Here is a 22108-nt window from a genome sequence, read left to right as displayed (position 1 = left end):
CTCACACAGTTATCCTTCCAAAGAAATACATGAGTCTGAATGCACAAGACTTTCCCTTCCCCTCCTGTCCTCCTTTTCTCTACTCTCCACTCCTCTCTCTCAACTCCATTCCTCTACATTCCTCTCTCTCCTCTCCTTGTGAACAGGTGTCAAGATGACCTATCCACCCTATTCCTGTGTACGTGTGTGTGTGTGTGTGGGGTTTGTGTGAGTGTGTGGGGGTGGGGGTAGAGGTGTTGTTAGAAGTGAGTGTGACTCACGTGTAGCTCTCAAAGTCTCCATTGCTGATGGCTTCAATAAGCTGCTCCGTCACTTTGATGATCTCCTGTTTCCTAACTGTAAACACACACATACACACATACACACACAAGCACACATTCACAACCACATGCACACATGCCCAATTATGTTATTTATTGCGAACTGATAACACACAATGTAATATGTATTCATCCTCTATCTTACAAACACACACACTCACACAGGCACACATAACCACACACATATTAGCCAGTTTGATAAATGGGACTGCCACTGAGTTCATTATTTCCCAGTATAGCTGCTGCTCAGTCAGGAAGATAAATGATCATTAGTGGTGTTCTGACAGTGAGATTTGGTTAGCTTGTTAAACTGGACTACAGTAGCTCTGAGATAGCTGTTAGCCTGTTAAGCTAGCCTGTTTGCTTGTAAGACTGGACTAGTTCTGAGATAGCTGTTAGCCTGTTTGTTTATTTGTTTGTTAGGCTACACTACCTCTGATAAAGCTGTTAGCCTGTTAGCTTGTTTGACTGGACTAGCTCTGAGACAGATTTGATCCAGTTAGCTTGTTAGACTGGACTAGGTCTGAGATTACTATTGATGGCTGTATTTGGCCCAGCCTAGCTCAAAGATAACTGTTGATGGTAGACTGGCTGTAATCAGACTAGCTCAGAGATAACTTTCGATGGTTGACTGGCTGTAATCATTCTAGCATAGAGATAACTGTTGACGGTTGACTGGCTGTAATCCGCCTAGCTCAGAGATAACTGTTGACGGTTGACTGGCTGTATATTTCTCAGCCTATCTCAGAGATAACTGATGATGATAGACTGGCTATAATCAGCCTAGCTCAGATATTTCGATTGATGGTTGACTGCTTACATAACCAAAAACGCAGCAGCAGCTGCTGCTGCAACATGTGAAGCAGCATTTCATAAGATACTGTAGGTGTGTATCTCTTGGTGCGTTGTTGAGTGTGTGTGTGTGTGTGTGTGTGTGTGTGTGTGTGTGTCTCGGTGCGTTGTTATTGTTGTATGTGAGTATCTTGGTGAGTTGTTAAGTGTGTATGTGTGTACATGTGCATATGTATATTTGTGTGTCTGTGTGTGTGTCTCAGCGCGTTAAGTGTGTGTGTGTGTGTGTGTGTGTGTGTGTGGGGGGGGTGTGATCTGCCCACACTGAGTGCTGAGAGCGCCAGCAGAGAGAATAATTTCCTCCCACCCAGCTCAGTTCTGAGAGGGAGGGCTTGCTACTGGCATATGGATGTGTGTGTGTGTTTGTGTTTGTCTATGTGTGTGTCTGTGTGTGTGCCTGTGTGTGTATGTGTATGTGTCTGTGTGTCAATGGACGTGTGTGTTTGTATGTGTGTGTTTGTGTGTGAGAGACATATGGAGGACAGTGGCACTTCCAGCTAAACAGGTTGCCCTCTCTCATTTTCTCCACATAATAGAAAGAGAGAGAGAGGGAAAGGGAGTGAGAGAAAGGGGGAGAGAGAAGGGGGGAGAGACAAGGAAAGGGATAGGGATAGAGAGGAAGAGAGAGAAAGAGAGGGAGGGAGAGATGAAGAAGGAGAAAAAGTGAGAGAATAAATCACTGTACCAACTTCAGTCTCTGTCGTTGTCATGACAATAAAAGCAGATGAAACAGCTGAACCCAACTTCAAACATCAGCGGCCTACATAACAGTACGATACATCACACAGCACTGACTAACTGGATAACTGAATGACTGGTTGAGTGACTGATTGATTCACTTGCTACCTGGCTGGTTGGCTGGCTGGCTGGCTGAATGATTGGTTGAATGACTGACTGATTCACAAGCTGGCTGGTTGGCTGGCTGGCTGACTGAATGATTGGTTGAATGACTGACTGATTCACAGACTGGCTAGCTGACTGGCTGGCTGGCTGGCTGGCTGGCAGGTTGGCTGGCTAGCTAGCTGGCTGACTGACTGACTGACTGGTTGCCTGGATGGCTGTCTGGCTGACCGGGTCTCCAAGACTCCGTCAGACAGTGATCCACCATGGCTGGAACACACTCACAACTCTTCACCTGCCCTCCCACTCTCTCATCCCTCTCTAACCTTCATCTATCCATCTCTTCAACGCTCTCTCTCCCACTCACTCTTTTTCACTGTCTCCGTTTTTTTCGATCCCTTCAGTCCAGAGTTTGCTAGCCTCCCTCGCCCACTCTCCTTTTGCCCTCTCCTCCTCCTACACTTCTCTCTCCTCTCCCTTCTCCCTCCTGTCCTCTCCTCCTCCTTGTGTATTTGAAGAAGGTCGGTTATCAGACCAGATCAGAATCAGAAACCATAGGATAGTTGTAGTATGTGGTTTGATAAGTTTAAGTCCAGTGCAGCTCCAGTCTAACTCCATTGCAACTACAGTGTAACTTCAGTCAAGCTCCAATACAACTTTAGTGTAACTCCAGTGTAACTCCAGTATAACTACAATGTCACTCCAATGTAACTCCAGTCTAACTGTAGTGTAACTGTAGTGTAACTCCAGTGCAACTCTCTCCAGTTTTAAGCTCTGCACTTCCAGTTATGGTGGATGTCTATACTATATATAGCATTACAGGGTGTCCCTTTCCCAGCCACTGACAGACACGTCCCAACAGATATCTGTGTGTGTGTTTGTGAAAGCGTGTGTGTGTATGTCAGCAAGTGTTTATGTGCTTGTGTGAGTTTGTGAGTGTGCGAGGGTGTGTTTGGCGAAAGTGTGTTTGTGTGTGTGTGTGTGTGTGTTTGTGTGTGTGCGAGTATGTGTTGGCGAAAGTGTGTTTGTGTGTGTGTGTGTGTTTGTGTGTGCGAGTGTTTGTGAGGGTGCGAGTATGTGTTGGCGAAAGTGTGTTTGTGTGTGTGTGTGTGTTTGTGTGTGCGAGTGTTTGTGAGGGTGTGTCGGCTTACCCCTGGTGTCCTCATCTTCTATAGTGGTGTTGGTGCTCTCAGAAGATTCCTATGAACGACAGACACTCCATTAGAGACACACACACACACATACCCACAAACACAAACGCAAGACACACAAACGCCTAACAACACACACAGAGAGAGTGACACAGGTCTACAGCAGCCGGCGTCCTGCCCCTTTAGAAGAGAAACCAGTCAGAGAGTCAGGTGGTTAGCAGGACGGGGAGAAGGGGAGGGAGGGGGGGGGGGAGGGAGGGGGGGGGAGGGAGGGGGGGGAGGGAGGGGGGGGGAGGGAGGGGGGGAGGGAGGGGGGGCACACCTATACTGGGAGGATGGGTGTCTCACAGACCCGTCATGTTAGAGCCAGCCCCAGACAGTAGCGGTGAGGCTGGGTTAGAGGATGGGATGTGTGTGTGTGTGTGTGGGGGGGGGTGTATATGTGTTTGTGTTTGTCTGTGTGTTTGTGTGTCTGTGTGCGATGGGATGTCCACAGAGATAAATCAACAAAAAGAAAGTCCAGCTCCATTCTGAATGAACCACAGCTGTTAGCCACGCGTTCATTGGACGATTTTTTTTCACGGGAGTTATTCTAGAGTTTCTTCTGGCCAGTGCGCTAATCAATCACTTTCCCGAGTGTTAGGGGGCGGGATAAAGCCAGGCGCGGCACTGGGGGGAGGGGGGGGCGCGCGGTCGACAGGAAGTGACATCACTCACCATCAGCTGCACGCTGGAACTGGACTTCCTTTTCTGGAAGAGAAGTTAGAAGAGGTTAAGGAGCGACAGAAGGGATGGACGGATGGACGGATGGAGGGATGGAGGGATGGAGGGCCGGTGACAGGCCAGGCAGGACACGCTAGTATGTGTGTGTGAATGTTTGGGTGTGTACGTGTGTGTACACGTGTACATGTGTGTGTATGTGTGAGTGTGTACATGTGTGTGTACGTACATGTGTGTATGCTTGTGTGTGAGGGTGAACATGTGTGTGTGTGAGCGTGTGTCTGTGTGTATGCATGTGTGTGCATTCCTACAGCATTCCTCTCACTATGCTCCTGTGGGTAGCCGCTGCAAAGCATCAAGGGAGCTTGGAGAGCCACCTGTGACCCTTTTTAAAACACAGAAACTACACGCACACACATACACACATACACACACACACACACACACATACACACATACACACATACACACACACACATACATACACATACACATATATACACATGCACACACGCATACTTATACACAGACACTTACACACATATCTTCAAACACACTCACACATACATACACACACACATACATATATACAGTATATCGATGCACAAACAGTCACTCACAGTCACCTATATACACACCTACAGACACACCACACTTATACAGAGTTTTGATGCCCTTTTGGACATCATTGTGTCAACCATACAGGGTAGGAGATCTGTGTTTGTGTGTGAGTGGGCGTGTCTGTCAGTGTGTAAGTGTACGTGTGAGTGGACGTGTGTGTATGTGTGTGTGTCAGTGTGTGTGAGTGGGTGTGTGCGTCAGTGTGTGTGTGTGTGTGTGTGTGTGAGCCCTACCTTCACACCGTCAGCTTTCTTGTTGGCTCCGCTCTTCCCCCCTGAGCGAGAGAGAAACAGGAAGAGGGAGAACACAGCCATGAGGACGGGCACAAACGCCCAAAAGAGGAGGGCGAAGGGCATGACCCCTGACCCCCGAGCCCTCACCCCTGACCCTTGCTCTTGGAAGAGACCGCCTTCAAAGGGGGAGGAAGAAAAGAGGAGATTCCATGGCAACGGGAGAGGAGAGAAGGAGAGGAGGAGTGGAGGTCCGGAAGGGCGTCGCCGGAACCGTGGGGGTCAGATGGGCGTTGCGGTGGAGGCCGCGGAGCTCCGTGGATTAGCGTTCAACAGAGCGAGCGTGTTCCGATATTCTCAGACCCCAGACCCACACCCAGACCAGACAGGCTTGAGAAGCAGTAGGCAGGCAGGGTGAGAAGAAAACTGGCTGGACTGAGGAGCCCCACCACCCAGCAGAGAGAAAGGAGGAGGGGCCCTCACCGTCCCTCTCACCCACCCCAATCCCCCCACGTTCCTGCCATGCCCCCCTCCTCCCTCCCCCAGAGAGGCCAGATATAGGAGCACTTGAGATATGGCACATTCCATACCTCTCTCTCTCTCTCTCTCTCTCTCTCTCTCTCTCTCTCTCTCTCTCTCTCTCTCTCTCTCTCTCTCTCTCTCTCTCTCTCTCTCTCTCTCTCTCTCTCTCTCTCTCTCTCACCATCACTGTCTGTGTCTCTCTCTCTCGTGTTCTCCACTGGTGTACTTGTCAGGTTTATTGGCAAAGCCTGGATTTTATTTCAAAGAACTCTGCTTTTGACAATGAGCTTGAACTTGAACTCTCTCTCGCTAGCATGCTCTCTCTTTCCCTCTCCCCCTTTAGACTTTTTCCCTGCCTCACCCTCTGAAAACCCACCACACCTCAACTATCAGGAGGGGGGCATGGGGACCAGGGGGGTCGGGGGGGGATCAGGGGCATCGGGGGGGTTAGAGGGGCCTAGGGGGGGACCGTTGGGGGTCATGAAGGGCAGGGTGGTTTGCGGGTCCGTTGGGGGTCATGAAGGGCAGGGTGGTTTCCCCTCATTCATCAACATGCGTCTAATTTTAGCAGTGGTCTGTCCTGGTCTCACACAGACAGACACACACACACACACCCGCACACACACACCCACATACACACACACACATACTACAGACCTACATACAGTACTAGTCAAACGTTTTGACACATTGAATGGGAAAATGTGTCCAAACTTTTGACTGGTACTGTACATCATTGTTAGTAGAAGTAGTAGTAGTGGTATTATTATTGCAAGTAGTAGTATTAACTGTGTTCAAGACAATTGGTGCTACTGTTGTAATTATAATGACATGGAAAAGTGTGTGTGTGTCTATGTACAGAACGGAGATTGTATAAATAGACTTGTGATATGTTATCTGCTCATAAATCTGCCTGGTGTTTCCCGTCTGGGGGGGATGAGGAGGAGGGGAGGAGGGAGGGATGGGAGAAGAGGAGGCGGGAGAAGAGGAGACGGAGGAGAGGAGGGGGGTCGGGAGAGAGGGAGGGAGGGAAAGATGGAGGGAGAGAGGGATGAGGAGAAGGGAAGGGAGGGAAGGAAGGGTGAGGAGGGGAGGGAGTAAAGGAGATAGGGGGAGGAGGGAGGGAGGGAGGGAGGGAGGGAGGGAGGTCTGTGGCTGGTGTTCTATTCTAGACTGGAATGAGAATGTGGACCCTAACAGAACCCAATAAAATATTTCTTGTTGCTAATATAGCCTATATTACAGTTTTTCCCCATTGCTTTGGCTCAATTCTTGAAACAGAAATGACATTCTCAAAGCTCTAAGTGCATTTGGCAAAATAGCCTATATGGTTCAGCACAACTACATAGATCACCTTCAAAATGTCATATCTCACCCATAACAGTTAACTCATGCTTCAAAACCAAATCATTTTCTCATATAAATAGTCAGTGCCCCCAAAATGAAAAGTTCCTTCTCGATTGCTGTGATTCATCTCTCTCTCGAAAAAAAAGACATTCTCAAAGCTTTAAATACAGTTGCCAAAATAACCTAGATGGTTCAGCAAAACACCATGGCACACCTGCAAAAGGTCATATCTCTCCCAAAACAGACAACTCATCAGTCAAAATTTTAACCTTTTCTCATACAAATAGTCAGTGCCCCCAAAATGAAGTTCCTTTGGCATTGTGTAAACACTGCAGGTCAAAATGTTTAGATGTTTTGTCAGTATGGCAGTGGACCTTAGAAATATCCCTCATGTGCACTGTGCTACAGTTACTGTAGTAGATGTTTTCTTTCCAGAATACTATATGCCTCATGTACTAACGCTTTTGCGCCCACTTCAGGCGTATTTGTTTCACAATTGCGTGTAAAAGCATGGCGAGGTATGTACAAACATGCCGCACTGAGGTAAAAGCGCAGATTGCCTGTCGCGGGAACTGAAAATAGCAAATTGCGCTTTTCCGTGTCATGCATATGCATTCACGGGAGGGTTAGGGGAAAGTGGGAGTTTCCCATAAAGAGATAGGAGGGGATGCGTAAAGTGCGCCTAATTATGTATTCCGCAGTATGTACAAAAACCGCCTGTGAAAGCGCACCTCTATTTTGCGGTGAAAATTCTCCGCCTGTTAGTAAACCATGTGACTACAATTCAAATGATTACATGAAACAAAAGAACGTTATCCGTGATCACGTCACTGAGCATGAGCAGAAAGGTGGTTATCAGGTAGGGGGTTGTTCCTGGGAGGGACAGAACTTACCAGAGAAGTTCCTGGTGGCCAACATGGTAGTGAGGATGGCACCCTGTAACCAATCACAGACAAGTTATCATCCCTCTTCTCCAATCACACAACAGTTATCATCCCACTCCATCAATCACTGACAATATATCACCATTCCCCACTAATCCTTTAGTCAATTTGTTGAGAGGGGTTGAGAGTGTTGTGTTTCCTTTGTTGCCAACAGGGTGATGATGTGTTTCCTGTGTGCCGCAAGTTGACGATGTGTTTCCTGTGTGTCGCGGGGTGATGATCCTGGGGCCAATCCCAGAAAAGCAGGAACAAGGGGTGCAGGTTACCATGGTGACCAACAGGACATACCTTGAGCTTCCGTCGGGCGTTGAACTTCTTGAGACACTCTACTGTCTCCTGTCTATGCATACAAGAGGCCACGGTGGAGCGATGCTGAGGGGGGGGGGGGGGGAGCGGGAAGGGGGCAGGAGGGGAGGAGAGGGAGAGAGAGGGAGAGAAGTGAAGAAAAAGGGGGAGAAAAAGAGGGACAAAGGGACAGGGAAGGAAAGAGAGGGATACAGAGGGAGAGAGAGGGAGGGAGAGAGATGGAAAAAGAGGAAGAAGGAGAGAGGGAGACAGTGGGAGAGAGAAAGAGATAATGTTATTCATTAACAAGACAAGGTTCAACAGAGTTTCCAGGATGTGAAAAGATCTACATCATGTTAATTATCCTCATTATCATCTAAACAATGACTTCCCTCCTGCCTCCCATCCCCCCTTTCCTCCCCGTCTCCCCTCTCGTCCTCCTCCTTTCCCCTCTCCCCCTCCTCCCCCTTGCTCCCCTCTCCTCCCCCCCTCCTCCCCCTGCTCCCCCTCCTCTCCACCTCCTTCCCCCTGCTCCCCTTCCTCCCCCCTGCTCTCCTCCCCCACTGCTCTCCCCTCCTCCCTCCTGCTCTCCCACCCCCCCCCTGCCCTCCTGCTCTCCCCTCCTTCCCCCTCCTCCCTCCCTCTCCTCCTCCCCGGTCTTACAGAGATCCAGGGGTGTTTGAGGACCTCAGAAGCAGTGATTCGTTTGGCAGGGTTGATGGTCAGCATCTTGTTGATCAGATCCTTGGCCTCGGGAGTCACTGTGTCCCACTCTGGAGACGGAAACTGTGGAGGGGGGAGCAGGGGGAGCAGAGGGGGAAGGAGGGGGGAGGAGAGGGGAGCAGGGGGTGTGAGGGGGTGTGAGGGGGGAGGAAGGGAGAGGAGGAGGAGCAGGGCAGGGCAGGAAGGAGGGAGGGAGGGAGGGTTGAGGAAGGGGGCACATTCTAGCAGGTCATCTCTAGAGATGCTATTACATGATTGTGATATCATAAGATGACATATATCCACAGAGAGAGGCTTATGGAGTAGCTCACGTCATACGCCCCCGCCTTGATCTGCTGGTACAGTCTGTGCTGGTCCTCGTCCCAGAAAGGGGGATAACCCACCAGGAGGATGTACAGAATCACACCTGGCAACCCACACAACATGCAACATGTTAGAACATACACACACTCTCACACATGGGCACACTCACATCCACACACACAGTTCACACACTCACACACAAGTGCTATACACACACAGGCAGACACACACTCAAATACACACACACACGTATATATACACTCACATACGGTACACGCACACTTACACACACATATGTTATACACAAACACACACACAAACAAACCTACTCTCACAGACACAACCACACACACACACACTCCTGTACTTACCACATGCCCACAGGTCCACAGCCTTGCCATATGGGTCCTTCCTCAGAACCTCTGGTGACAGATACCCTGGTGTTCCAGCGAAGCCTGCATACACACCAAAACACACACACCCGAGGACACACAATCACACACACACACACAAACGCACACACTCAAGCACACGCGTGCAGAAACACACACACACACACGCATACACACAGTCCATTTAACGTTTAATGTTATAATAGTACAAATAGTGCACACACACACACATAGAAACACCTGTACGTACACATCTACACGTCTACACACAAATATACATCTACAAGTACATAAATATACACACAGACACACACCCCCCCCCCACACACACACACATTTACTCAAACGCAGAGATAGAGACAGAGACACAAACACCTACTCACGCTGACACTCACACCCACCTGAACACACACTGTACACAGACACCTACACCCATACACACCTACATATCTATACATCTACACACAAAGTCGCACACCAAGATACACACACACAGATACCTACACACCTATACACAGATGCACACACACACACACATACACGCTTGCACATACACACAGAGACACCTACACACAGATACACGCCTACATATCGACACGTCGACACACAAGGACGCACCTACACACCCACCTAGACACACACACAGAGATACCGGCACAGATACAGACACACACACACACACACCTGCCGTACACGCACACACACAGACACCTAGAGTGTGCAGAGAGGTCGACACACACCTACGCCCCCTACATGTTTGCACTCCTACACACAACTACGGCAGGGCTTGTGAGAGACGACAGTGTGACTCAGAGATAATGTTCTCTAATGAGCCTGGAAACCCATTCTCTCCTCCACTCTGCTCACCCTGTCATTAGACTCAGGGCTTCACCACACACCCCAGAGGGTGTGCGTGTGTAGGTGTGTGTGTAGGTGTCTGCGCGTGTAGGCGCGCACATGTGTGTGTGTGTTTGTGTGTGTATGTGTGTGCGTATGTCACAGGCTTGAAAGTGAGGTACAGGGTGTATTTGTATATTTAGTTAACTGGGTTATTATTTGGGTTGCAGTGGTGTGCTTTGTTTGGTTGCTGTGTGGTTGTTTTGCTTTGCTTTTGACAGCGGAGCTGTACCTCTGCAATCACCAAGCCTGATTGACAATAAGGGAAGGAATCAATTGGAGTGCAATTGGGCCTAATTGACAATAAGGGAAGGGACCAATTGGAGCGCAGTTGGGGTGGGCTACCTGGCCTATAAAACGAGGAAGTCACGGGGAAACAGCGGAGATAGACGACCGACGAAGTCACGGAGAACCCGATCGGGACAAATCAAGGACGGAGGGAGATCTAAGGACGTGGCTATCAGTCAGCACACACGGGTGACGCTGTGGGAACGAAACGGGAACCGAGGTAATCAGAGGACCGAAAGACAGTGATCCGGATTACGGAGGGAGATCTACGGACGAGGCCCTACGGATGAGGCTACCAGTCAGCACACACGGGTGACGCTGTTGGACTGAGACATTCTCTCTTTTAGACTTTTAGACATTCCGAAAGCTTGGAAATACCTTTTACTTATTAAAGTACAATAGTTTATATGGCATGGTTGTCGACTGTTCCTTTGGTCAAACACACGGGTTCCTCCCCCTCAGAACGAACCAATTGAGTTCCTAGACTTACAACTAGGTGGCGTAGTCGGCACCTCATTACACGACGGCCACACGTACACGTTAGATCCCTTATCAAGCCTGGAGACTGAAGTAATGACCAAGTCATACCTCTCCCCTCCCTCCCTCCCTCTCCTAAAAGAAAGAAGAGGTGTCAGTTCATGTGAACCTACAAATCTTTGTCCTCTAGTTTGTGGCTGTTCAGCTAGGATTAAATATGCTATTGTATATACTGTACATTTTAATACTGTAATAATGTCTTTACATAAATGAAAAAACGGTACATATTTCCATCTAACACTAATGGTTTTCCTGTTTTTACTTTATAACCTTTGTATCCCAAATGTTTTTATCACATAAAATGTGAGAGTTCAGTGGAGTCCTTAGATCAATTCCCTACTCTGAACAAAATCTTTTTAGTACAAATCGTTTCGTTTTTTTATTTAAAAACGGACTGAAAAGAGAACAGCTGCTACCTGTAGTTGTGGAGCGAGGGCTGCGATGATTCATCCCACCCATTCCCATTCACGCCATCCACTAGAAGTACACTGGACCCAGATGTCCTGCATTTGTGTCCAAAATAAACGTGCATGGGCCTACGTGTCTGTATCTGAATCAGCGGGGACGCAAATGCAGGGCAAGGAGGGCGGGAAACCCAAAACAAAAAAGCGAGAAAGTATTTCTTTGAACGAAACGGAGGAACGCGAAGGACAGACTACTTATTCCTAAGGACTGGACACCCAGAACGAACCAACTAACTGACAAAGACACACCAGGGACGACACCGTAACTGCACACAAGGACCAAACAAGACACAGGTGAAACCACTCCAGCTGAAGAGCAAACTGAAGCTCACACACTTAACAAGACAACAGGTGCAGCTAATCACTCAGACGCTGAGAATGTGTTGGAATCTACGCAAAGTGAAAGCTGCAATTTACTAATCGGTTATCATGGCTTTTACCGGCACTTTCTAAATAACTTTCTAAAAGTTCACCTTGACCAGGACCCTGACTTTTTTGACCTCGTTATAAAAGCTCCAACAATAAACAGACTAACGACTCATCATCAGGCGCAGCTTCTCTTCTGTGTCATTCTGATGTGTCACATCACACATACACACTGGTTCAAGCCTCTCCAATTTAACACCTACATGAAGCAACATGTGTGTGTGTGAGTGGATGAGTGAGTGTGTGTGTGTGTGTGTGTGTGTGGACACGTCTGTGTGTGTGAGTGGATGAGTGAGTGTGTGTGTGTGTGTGTGTGTGTGTGTGTGTAAGTGGATGAGTGAGTGTGTGTGTGTGTGTGTGTGTGTATGTGGACACGTCTGTGTGTGTGAGTGGATGAGTGAGTGTGTGTAAGTGGATGAGTGTGTGCGTGTGTGCGTGTGTGTGTGTGTGCGTGTGTGCGTGTGTGTGTGTGTGTGCGTGTGTGTGTGTGTGTGTGTGTGTGTGATGTACCGAACCAGGCCTGTTGGTCCCCCTCCACCTCTATGGCCAGGCCAAAGTCTGCCAGCTTCACTGCTGCTCCCTTAGACTTGGACGCCAGGAGGAGGTTCTCCGGCTGGGGAGGGCAGGGAGTGGGGGGGGGGGGGAGAGAGAAAGTGATGTTTATCACAGCATCTCTGGTAACAGAAACATATTCACATGCTAAATGGTTGAGGTGTGTGTCTATTATGTAATACCTGTTACTGTAATAGTGAAGAATTGTACTGTATGTAATAGTACTCTCTCTCCTCTCTCTCTCCTCTCCCCTCCTCTCTCTCTCTCTCTCTCTCTCTCTCTCTCTCTATCTTTCTCTCTCTCATCTCATCTACTCTCTTTTCTCCTTTCCCCTCCTCCTCTCTTTCCTTTCTTCTCCTCTCCTTTCCTCTCTCATTTCCTCTCCTCCTCTCCTTTCTTTCCTTTCCCCACTTCTCCTCTCATGCCTAGAATTTTCTCTCTCCTCCTCTGCTCTCCACTCTTCCCCCTCATTCCCTCCCCTCTCTCACCTTTCCTTTCCCCTCTCCGCTCCTCCCCCCTCCTCTGCTTTTTATTACTAGAGCGTGTGGGCGTGAGGATCTCTGCCGTGATGGTCTACTGAGACACAGACGAGGAGCGCTTAAAGAGAAGGGTTCTGTGTGTGTGTGTGTGTTGGTGGGTGGGCGGGTGGCTGAGTGGGCGTAGGTGTTAGGGTGTGTGTGAATGCGTGTGTGTTTGTATGTCTTGTATGTCTTTAAGGTACCTTCAGGTCTCTATGGACCACTCCCATCTGATGACAATGTAGCACCGCCTCCAGAATCTGTTGAATACAATGACTGATACAGACATAGAGAGAGAGAGAGAGAGAGAGAGAGAGAGAGAGAGAGAGAGAGAGAGAGAGAGAGAGAGAGAGAGAGAGAGAGAGAGAGAGAGAGAGGGGGAGGGAGGGAGGGACAGAGAGAAAGAGAGAGAGAGAGAGAGAGAGAGAGAGGGGGAGGGAGGGAGGGACAGAGAGAAAGAGACAGAGGAATATAGAGAGAACGGACAGAAGAGAGCAGAGAAAGAGGAGTGGGCAGGAAGTTAGAAGGCTGAATTGAAGGCTATTGAGAATAAATTTGAACATTTAATCCTGGCATCCTACGCACTCTGGAGACCAAATAAGAATGAAGAGCTGTGATCTGCCGCTGGAGCACACAGGTTATGTGTGTGTACGTGTGCGTGTGTACGTTTTTGTGTTTTTTTGCGAGTGACCGAAGGTCATAGACGTGTGAGACTCTGTTCCTCCTCCACCTCCCCCTCCTTCTCCACCTCCCCTTCCTCCTCTCGTCCCCCTCCTCATCCTCCTCTCGCTCATCCCCCATCTTCCTCATCCTCCTCCTCCCATCTCATCCTCATCTCATCAGAGGAGAGCAGACTTACCTGGCGTCTGCTTCACTGTAGTACTCTCTGGCCACAATGTCTTCAAACAGCTCTCCTCCTGTCACCCTGCAGGAGGGAGGGGGGGGGGGGGGGGAAGGTTCTGTCAATCGGTCTGAGGGGAGGCGGGGGGAGGGATGTGGGAGGAGAGGGGGCGAGGGAGACTGGGGGGGGGGGGGGGGGTGGCGGTCGGGACGGTGCTGTCTGAAGAGGATCCAGATGGTCAGTAGACCATGGAGAGAATGGGAGATGGAGAGCAGAGCACTAACACACACTAACACACACTAACACACACGCTAACACACACAGTAACACACGCACACACGCACTAACACACACACTAGCACGCACAGTACTGTAACATACTCACACACGCAAACACAGGCACACTATTACAAACAAGCATGCACACACAGAAATAGATAGATTCAGAAATGGAGATTACTGTTTTTTACCATCACTTTGACACTAATTTCAGAACCTTGATGTCCTTTTTCCAAACTCTAGATACAAAACTCGAAACAATCATTACTTGTAACACACACTGTCACATGTTCAAAGCATAGCATTGTATGTTCATATCTTTAAAGACACCTTGCGCATGCAGAATCATTAGTTCAAAAAACGAATTTATCATGAAATACCATAGGAACATTCACTTAGATCATCCACACACAAGATACCCATAGTTTCACCATGTAGTTGTTTGTACAATCATTAAATATTGTATTACAAAATATGTGATACATGTTTCATAAGTCACTACATCACCATAAATGGACTAAGAGAGAATACTACAGACAGTGGAGTCATTGAGCAAAATCAGAAATTTCTTGATCAACTACAATCAAATTCCAATGTTTCTTCGTTTTTTTGTATCAAAGCAAACATAATTAGCTACAAAGGAAAACTATGCTACTGTACGTAAAACATGTACTGCAGTGTTCCTCACCTGGCTCAAAAAACAAACAAACAAAGCAAAACAAAGGATTGATTACTCTCCTACATTTCCATCAACCCTGTCTTGTGGATTTGGCCACAAGTTTTTATCCACATCGGAATGGATGTTTTCATTTGACAAACATCTCTGAAAGAATCTCCGGCCATGGCGAATCCTGGCCTGACACTGGTCTGCCGTGATTCAATTGCATGCCTCATCCATGGCCTGTAGAAGGGTAACTTGTTCATGAGGGTGCTTATCGTACACCTTCCTCCATACCTCCATGTGAAGAAGAATCCTCAATAGGGTTGAGGAAGGGAGAGTATGGGAGCAAGTACAAGGCTGTACATTGTGGATGGGCCTGAAACCATGCTTGCACCAATTGAGCATGGTGTCAATGGATCTTGTCATACTGAAACTTTCATGTTCTAAACTTGGAATATTGTTTGTCAGTTTCTATAAAACTATGCATTACAGTAAGAGTAATGCAACAGTTACTTATCATTTTGAGCAGTAGTATCAATTGACAGTTAAATCATTGTAATGTAAGAAAATGACAGACATTTCAGATGTTGTGTGAATTTCATTTTAAAATGGTGATACTTTGATGTTTAGTTTTGTCATTTTAAACAGATGATTATAGTTCAAGCAACAAATGATCTAAGGTGTATGTGTATTGTATCCAAGCAATTGAAGATTGTCTTAGCGTTTTGAAAAATGTGCATTTTGATCATCAGTTGTGAGTTTTGTGTCTAGAGTTTTGAAAAAGGACATCAAGGTTCTGAAATTAGTGTCAAAGTGATTGTAAAGAACTGTGAGAGATGGAGATATTCTGAGAGATATAGATAGATAGATAGATAGATAGATAGATAGATGGATAGATAGATAGATAGATAGATAGATAGATAGATAGATAGATAGATAGAAAGATAGATACTTACAGGTCAAATATCAGATAATGGTGACCCTCTTCTGAAATACTGTCATGGAGACGAACTGAGAGCGAGAAAAAGAAAGAAAGAAAAAAAGAAAGTAAGAGGAGGAAGGACAGATAGAGAGGGACACAAAGAGTGGAGTGCTCCTCCATTGGAGAGTCCAGCTGCAGAAGGACACTACACGCTACATTTGCAACACACTCCTAACTCCACTCAATATCGCAATTGGGGTTTTTCACAGGTTTGTTTGCAACAACAACATCAATATTCTGACGGCTTTGTGCAGTATGCACCGTGTGTTTACTGCCATTTACAGTCCCTTAGACAGGTCCAAATGGCTGAATTCTTCCTGTGTACTTTAGCTTCATCCAGGTTTACCTCGTCATCATTCATGAGTACCATGTCTTCACCTATACCTAGCATGTCCTTTAAAAGACGGCAGGTTAGCATGGTGTTAGCATTTTGTTTTCAATGCGTTGGCCTAGTGTTAGCATGGTGTGTGTCCCCCTCCCTCCCCCCTCCTCCTCCTCCACCACCCCTCCTCCACCTTTCCTTCTCTGCCTCCTCCTCCCCCATGCCTCCTCCACCCCTCCAACACGCTTCACTTGTGTGAACCATTCTAGCCTGCATCCAACCATTCTAGACTGCATCCAACCATTCTACCTTGCCCTCAACTATTTGACCCTGCATCCAACCATTCTACCCTGCCCTCAATCATTCTAGACTGCATCCAACCATTCACGATTGCATCCAACCATTCTACCCTGCCATCAACCATTCTAGGCTACATCCAATCATTCTACCCTGCCCTCAACCATTCTACCCTGCATCCAACCATTCTAGACTTCATACAACCATTCTACTCTGCCTTTAACGATTTCAACCTGTATCAACCACCTTGCCAGATACATTTAACAGCAAACTGAAGGCATCTCTCCTATTGGCTCTGTCTGTTGTGTTTGTTAGTGTGTGGGCAGGCTGTGCTTTCATTGGCTGACTCTGCTGTGGTTGTCAGTGTGTGGGCGGGCTCTGGATGCTTGACGAATAGCAACCCCCGCTTCCAGCGAGGAAGACTGGAGAAGGTGTCAGTAAACAAAGAGTCATAACTCTCTTCCTCTTTTCCTCTCGCTCTTTTTCCCTGCATCCCTCTCTCTCTCACTTTCTCTCTCTCAGATTTTCTCTCTCTCCCGCTATCTCTCCATCTTTCTCTCCTCCCCTCTCTCTTTGTCTTCCTCCCCCCTTTCCTCCCCCTTTCTATCTCTCTTTCGCTCTCTTTCCCTTTCTCTCCATCTCTCCTACCCTCTCTCCGTCTCTCCGTCCCTTCGTCCCTCTCTCTTTCTCTCCAGTGGGGCTCTAGTGCTGTAAACAGGGTTGTTATTAGGTTTGTTTATGGGTGTTTACTGTCCTGCATCAGTGTGATCAAGTCGTTACTGTAATGTCTATAGTGGTGTAACTGGTCGGAATGTGGCAGTTTTAATTGCCCATTAAAGGCTTTGAGAAAAAAGGAATCTCTCTCTTTCTCCCTCTCTCACCATCCCTTCCACTCTCTCTCCCTCCCTCTCCCTCTCTGCCTACCTCCTTCCCTCTTCATATCCTTCCCTCTCCCTACCTCTTTCCCTGTCTTTCCCCCTCCCTCCCTCCCTCCCTCTCTCGCTCTCTGTCTCTCTCTCTCTCTCTCTCCCTCCCTCCCAGTTCCCCCCCCCCCCTCCCAGAGCAGGGGACTCCTTCTGTGAGCGCTCCACACAATATTGTTACGCAAGCCTCTTTATCCTGTCAAGCTACGGGCTGGGTGTGTGAGTGTCCATATGTGTGTACGTGAGAGAGAGATCATTTCCCATCTGGGCTGCCAAGGGGGTCGATCCTTAGCAGATAGTTGTGCATAATGTAGCTCTGTATGGCCCTCCTGACACCCCCCCCCCCCCACACACACACACACACACACACTCTGGCTGTGTGTGGGAAGAGACAGCTCCGTTTGCCACGCCAGAATTATATACATCTCACTGAGTGCATGTGTGTGAGTGGGTGGGGGGATGGGCTCCCCTGCAGGTCACTCCCAAGTAACCTGCAGGAACACGCGCGCACACTCACACATGCACACACACACGCAGGATTCATTATAACTGTGACACTGTGACCTGTCATGTATTGAGCATTCTTTCATTCTCTTTCTCAATATCTTTCCCCCCTCTCTATTTCTCTCTCTCTCCCTCTATCTCCATCCATCTTTCTCTCTGTCTCCGCCACCCTCTCTCCCTCTCTACACCTCTCTTTCTCCGCCTCTCTTCCTCGAGCTCGCTCGCTCTCTCCCTCGCAACCTTTCTATCTCCACTTCTCTCCCTCTCTTTTTAACCCTCCCTCCCTTCCTCCCTCCCTCCCTCTCCACCTTCCTCCCTCCCTTCTCAATCTCCCTCTACACCTCTCCCTCCCTCCCTCCCTCTCCCTCTCACTCCCTCTCTCTGTCCCTCTCCCTCCCTTTCCACCTCCCTCCCTCGCTCTCTTGCTCTCTCCCTCTCTCCCTCTCTCCCTCTCTCCCTCTCTCCCTCTCCCTCTCTCTCTCCTAGACTAGAATACCTCACTATTAATAATGGAGGGTTCCAGAAGCTCAGCGGGGCACACTTCTAAAGACCTGAGAGTCTGCATCCACACATGTGTGTGTGTGTGTGTGTGTGTGAGAGAGAGAGAGCGAGAGAGAGAGAGAGAGAGAGAGAGAGAGAGAGAGAGAGAGAGAGAGAGAGAGAGAGAGAGAGAGGTGTTTGTGTGTATTAGTGTGCATGTCTGTGGTGTGTGTGACCTCACCTATGTTGGAGTGTTTCAGCAGTCGACAGATTCTGGCTTCCCGGTCCAACTTCTGGTGGTCTAAAACACAGAACACACACTGTTAACACACACAGACACTCTCACTCATGTATACCCTCTCAAGCTAATTCAGTCACACCCGCAGCCTGCACACTAACACACACATATATACACAAACACTCTTACACAAAGAACGCATGCTATTATGCACACAGAACACACACATACTCTCTCACACAATAAACACACACTGTTGGTCTGAGTAACCACAAAACACACTCTCTCATCCACTCTCTATCTTTCGCACACTTAGACTCTCACACATGTATACCCTCTCAAACTAACTTAATCACACTGATAACCTGTCCGCACACACACACACACTCCTGTAAGCTACTGTACCACTATAGGTAAAGCTATGCTGAAAACTCAGAAAAATGGTGTTGCTAAGCAACCTTGCTGAATATACTAAGAACAGGATTACAAAGATATAGAAGTAGAGACAGACAGACAGAAGCAGAGAGAAAGAGGGAGGAAGAAAGAAAGAGAGAAAGAGAGAGAGAGAGAGAGAGAGAGAGAGAGAGAGAGAGAGAGAGAGAGAGAGAGAAGGGAAAAGAAAGAGGGGAAATGGAAAGAAAGAGAAATTACAAAGAATACATGTCTGCCTGTATGTCTGTCTGTCTGTCTGTCTCCCAGTATGTCTGTCTCTCAGTCTGTCTGTCTGTCTGTCTGTCTGTCTGTCTGTCTGTCTGTCTGTGGAACTGTCTGATGAGCCAATTATTGAGCAGAACCAGCTTGTTACACACACTAACCCACTTACAGCTGTTACCGTGACAATGGCTGTGTTAAGGGGGACAATGTTTCCAAAGTTTGTATAAAGAGGGATATAGGGAGGCAGGCAGGGAGGGAGAAAAGAAGGAAGGAAGGAAGAGAGGAGAGGAGAGAAGAGAGGGATGGAGTGAAGCGGGAGGAGGGAGGAAGGGAATGATGGGGAGGATTGAGTAAGGAGAGAGAGTGGGAAGAAGGAGCGAGGGGTATTCCGTATAGTTGCCTCCTTCTTTGGCAGAAAGCCAAACAAGCAGCTGGTTAGAATGTCCTTAATGACTGCTCACAAACAAACAAACACACACACACACACACAAACCCATTAACACACTCAAATACACACACACACACATACACACAGAATCACTGATGCCAAACAGCTAATAGTACTGTAATTAAAGCTGACAAACACAAACACACACCTGGATGCCACCACAGGGAAACCAATACACACCCCATGAACCAAACCCCCTCACACACACACACCCCCCATGGACCAGGCCTTCACACACACACACACACCATGAATCCAACCTTCACACACACCACGAACCCTGTCTCACACACACATACATACCCACCCCATAAACCAGCCCTTCACACACACACACACACCATGAATCCAACCTTCACACACACCACGAACCCTGTCTCACACATACATACCCACCCCATGAACCAACCTCACACACACACACACACACCATGAACCAACCTCACACACACACACACACACCATGAACCAACCTCACACACACACACACACCCCATGAACCAACCTCACACACACACACACACACACACCCCATGAACAAACCTCACACACACACACACACACCATGAATCCAACCTCACACACACACACACACACCATGAATCCAACCTCACACACACACACACACCCCATGAATCCAACCTCACACACACACACCACAGGGAATCCACAACAGGACAGGGAGGAGAGTTATTTTATGATGAGCTTTGTCTGTCTCAAACTGGTTCACCGCACCCATTCCGTCTGCATCACAACACAACATCAACACGACCACACCACAACCACAGCTCAAAAACACAACCACAGATCAACAACACAACAACACAACAACAACAACAACAACAACAACAACAACACAACCACAGCACAACACAACCCAGTGCACCAGCAGCAGACACACAAGCAGGGCAGAGACCCCAGGAAGAAACGCCAGCAACTCCAGATGGATCTGAAACCGACCGCCTCTCTCTGAACCCTCGAGCACACACAGCCTGACAAGCCAAGTCACTGCCTCCGCCGAGTCAGGACCGCGGACACACACACACGACCACTGGGAGCCATGACGGACAGCCTGTTTGATACCTCCCCTCATCCCAGTCAGCAGAGCAGAGACAAGGCCAGCTTCTGTCAGCCAACTCACTCACACAGGAGTCGACCACCGAGTGAGAGAGGGTGAGGACTGGAAGCCGGTAGAGAATTCTTCCTCTTTTTTTGTGTGTGTGACTCTGTTCTGCTCTCTGTTGCCTGACCGATGCCTGCTATGAGGGCTTGTTAAAAGCGATTTTCCCACCCGGAAGAAGAATTTAGTTTGAAAGCTTTCGTTTTTGTTTACCTTACACACACTTACGGCCACTCATGAACCCACTCACTCGCACACACACGCTCACACACCCATCAGGATACAAAGAGAAGGACAGTTCCTTTTGACAGACTGCTTGTTAGCAACTTCGGCTCTGTATGTGTGTGTGCTTGTGTGTGTGTGTGTGCTGTGAAGGCAGATACACAGGTAGACGGACAGACAGACAGGCAGACAAGTAGACAGACATACATACAGACAGACAGACAGACAGACAGGCAAGTAGACAGAAAGACAGGTAGACAGAAAGACAGTCAAACAGACAGACAGGCATAAAGACAGGTAGACAGACAGACATATAGACATGTAGACAGGTAGACAGACAGGCAGACAGACAGACAGACAGGTAGACAGACAGGTAGACCGACATACAGACATACATACAGACAGACAAGTAGACAGAAAGACAAGTAGACAGGCAAACAGATATCCAGACAGACAGTCAGACAGACAGACAGACAGGCAGGTAGACAAGCAGACCTCTGGCTGAGAGTTTCTTGGTGTTAATGATCTTGGCAGCGTACTCCTGTGCTGACAGCACCTTCAAGCAGCGGCGCACCACTGAAAAGGCTCCCCTGGAAACAAGAACACAGTCAGGAACTTTCCTCGCAGACCTGGGCCTGGACTCTAGTCTGTGTCATCCATTCTGTTTGCTGTTGTAAAAACCCCTTCACATCTGTTACACACACACACACCTCTAACACATACTCCTCACACACACCTCACATACAGATACATACACCCCTCACACACAGGAACACACACCTCACACATCACACACACCTCAGGCACACATTGCTCACACTCATACACACAAACACACTCACTCACACACCTTTATAGCGATAGTGGGTGAGAAGCAAGTATCAGATGTACTACTGTGTTTCCACCCCCAAATGGAATTATGTAACATCTTTGGCTGCTTGACGTGTGTGTGTGTTTGTGTGAGAGAGAGGTGTGTGATGTTGAGAGTGTGTGTGTGGGAGTAACAGTGTGGGCTGGGGTCAGGGACGTTCAGTAGACCCTCTCTCGCGCTACCTCTCACTCTCTCTCTCTTTCTCTCTGTCTCTGTCTCTCTCCCTTCTCTCTCTCTTCTCTCTCTCCCGCCCCTCCACCTCTCTACCTCTACCTCCACGTCTCTCTTTCTCTACCTCTCCTTTCTCCTCCTCCTCACCTCTCCTCTCCTCTCC

At 48.3% G+C, this 22108-nt stretch overlaps 1 protein-coding gene across 2 annotated transcripts in view; it reads right to left on the bottom strand.

Annotated features, from left to right (window-relative positions):
• Positions 1-22108, bottom strand: part of camk2a (calcium/calmodulin-dependent protein kinase II alpha) — a 30255-nt gene that overhangs the window by 6111 nt on the left and 2036 nt on the right. The window contains exons 2-16 of one of the 2 annotated variants that reach the window (XM_062453148.1): positions 21399-21493; positions 18463-18522; positions 15670-15724; positions 13792-13857; positions 13136-13208; positions 12373-12475; positions 9230-9313; positions 8867-8961; positions 8496-8618; positions 7836-7919; positions 7497-7539; positions 4738-4778; positions 3881-3913; positions 3164-3212; positions 261-336 (exon numbers count right to left, since the gene is read on the bottom strand). In XM_062453148.1, coding sequence (XP_062309132.1) covers positions 261-336; positions 3164-3212; positions 3881-3913; positions 4738-4778; positions 7497-7539; positions 7836-7919; positions 8496-8618; positions 8867-8961; positions 9230-9313; positions 12373-12475; positions 13136-13208; positions 13792-13857; positions 15670-15724; positions 18463-18522; positions 21399-21493 — 1080 coding nt within the window. The remainder of the gene's footprint in view (positions 1-260; positions 337-3163; positions 3213-3880; positions 3914-4737; positions 4779-7496; positions 7540-7835; positions 7920-8495; positions 8619-8866; positions 8962-9229; positions 9314-12372; positions 12476-13135; positions 13209-13791; positions 13858-15669; positions 15725-18462; positions 18523-21398; positions 21494-22108) is intronic. The other variant, XM_062453149.1, reaches the window with a different exon arrangement.

The sequence above is a fragment of the Osmerus eperlanus genome, chromosome 27, assembly GCF_963692335.1.
Source record: "Osmerus eperlanus chromosome 27, fOsmEpe2.1, whole genome shotgun sequence".
Lineage (NCBI taxonomy): Eukaryota > Metazoa > Chordata > Actinopteri > Osmeriformes > Osmeridae > Osmerus > Osmerus eperlanus.
This window is presented reverse-complemented; position numbering and strand designations above follow the sequence as displayed.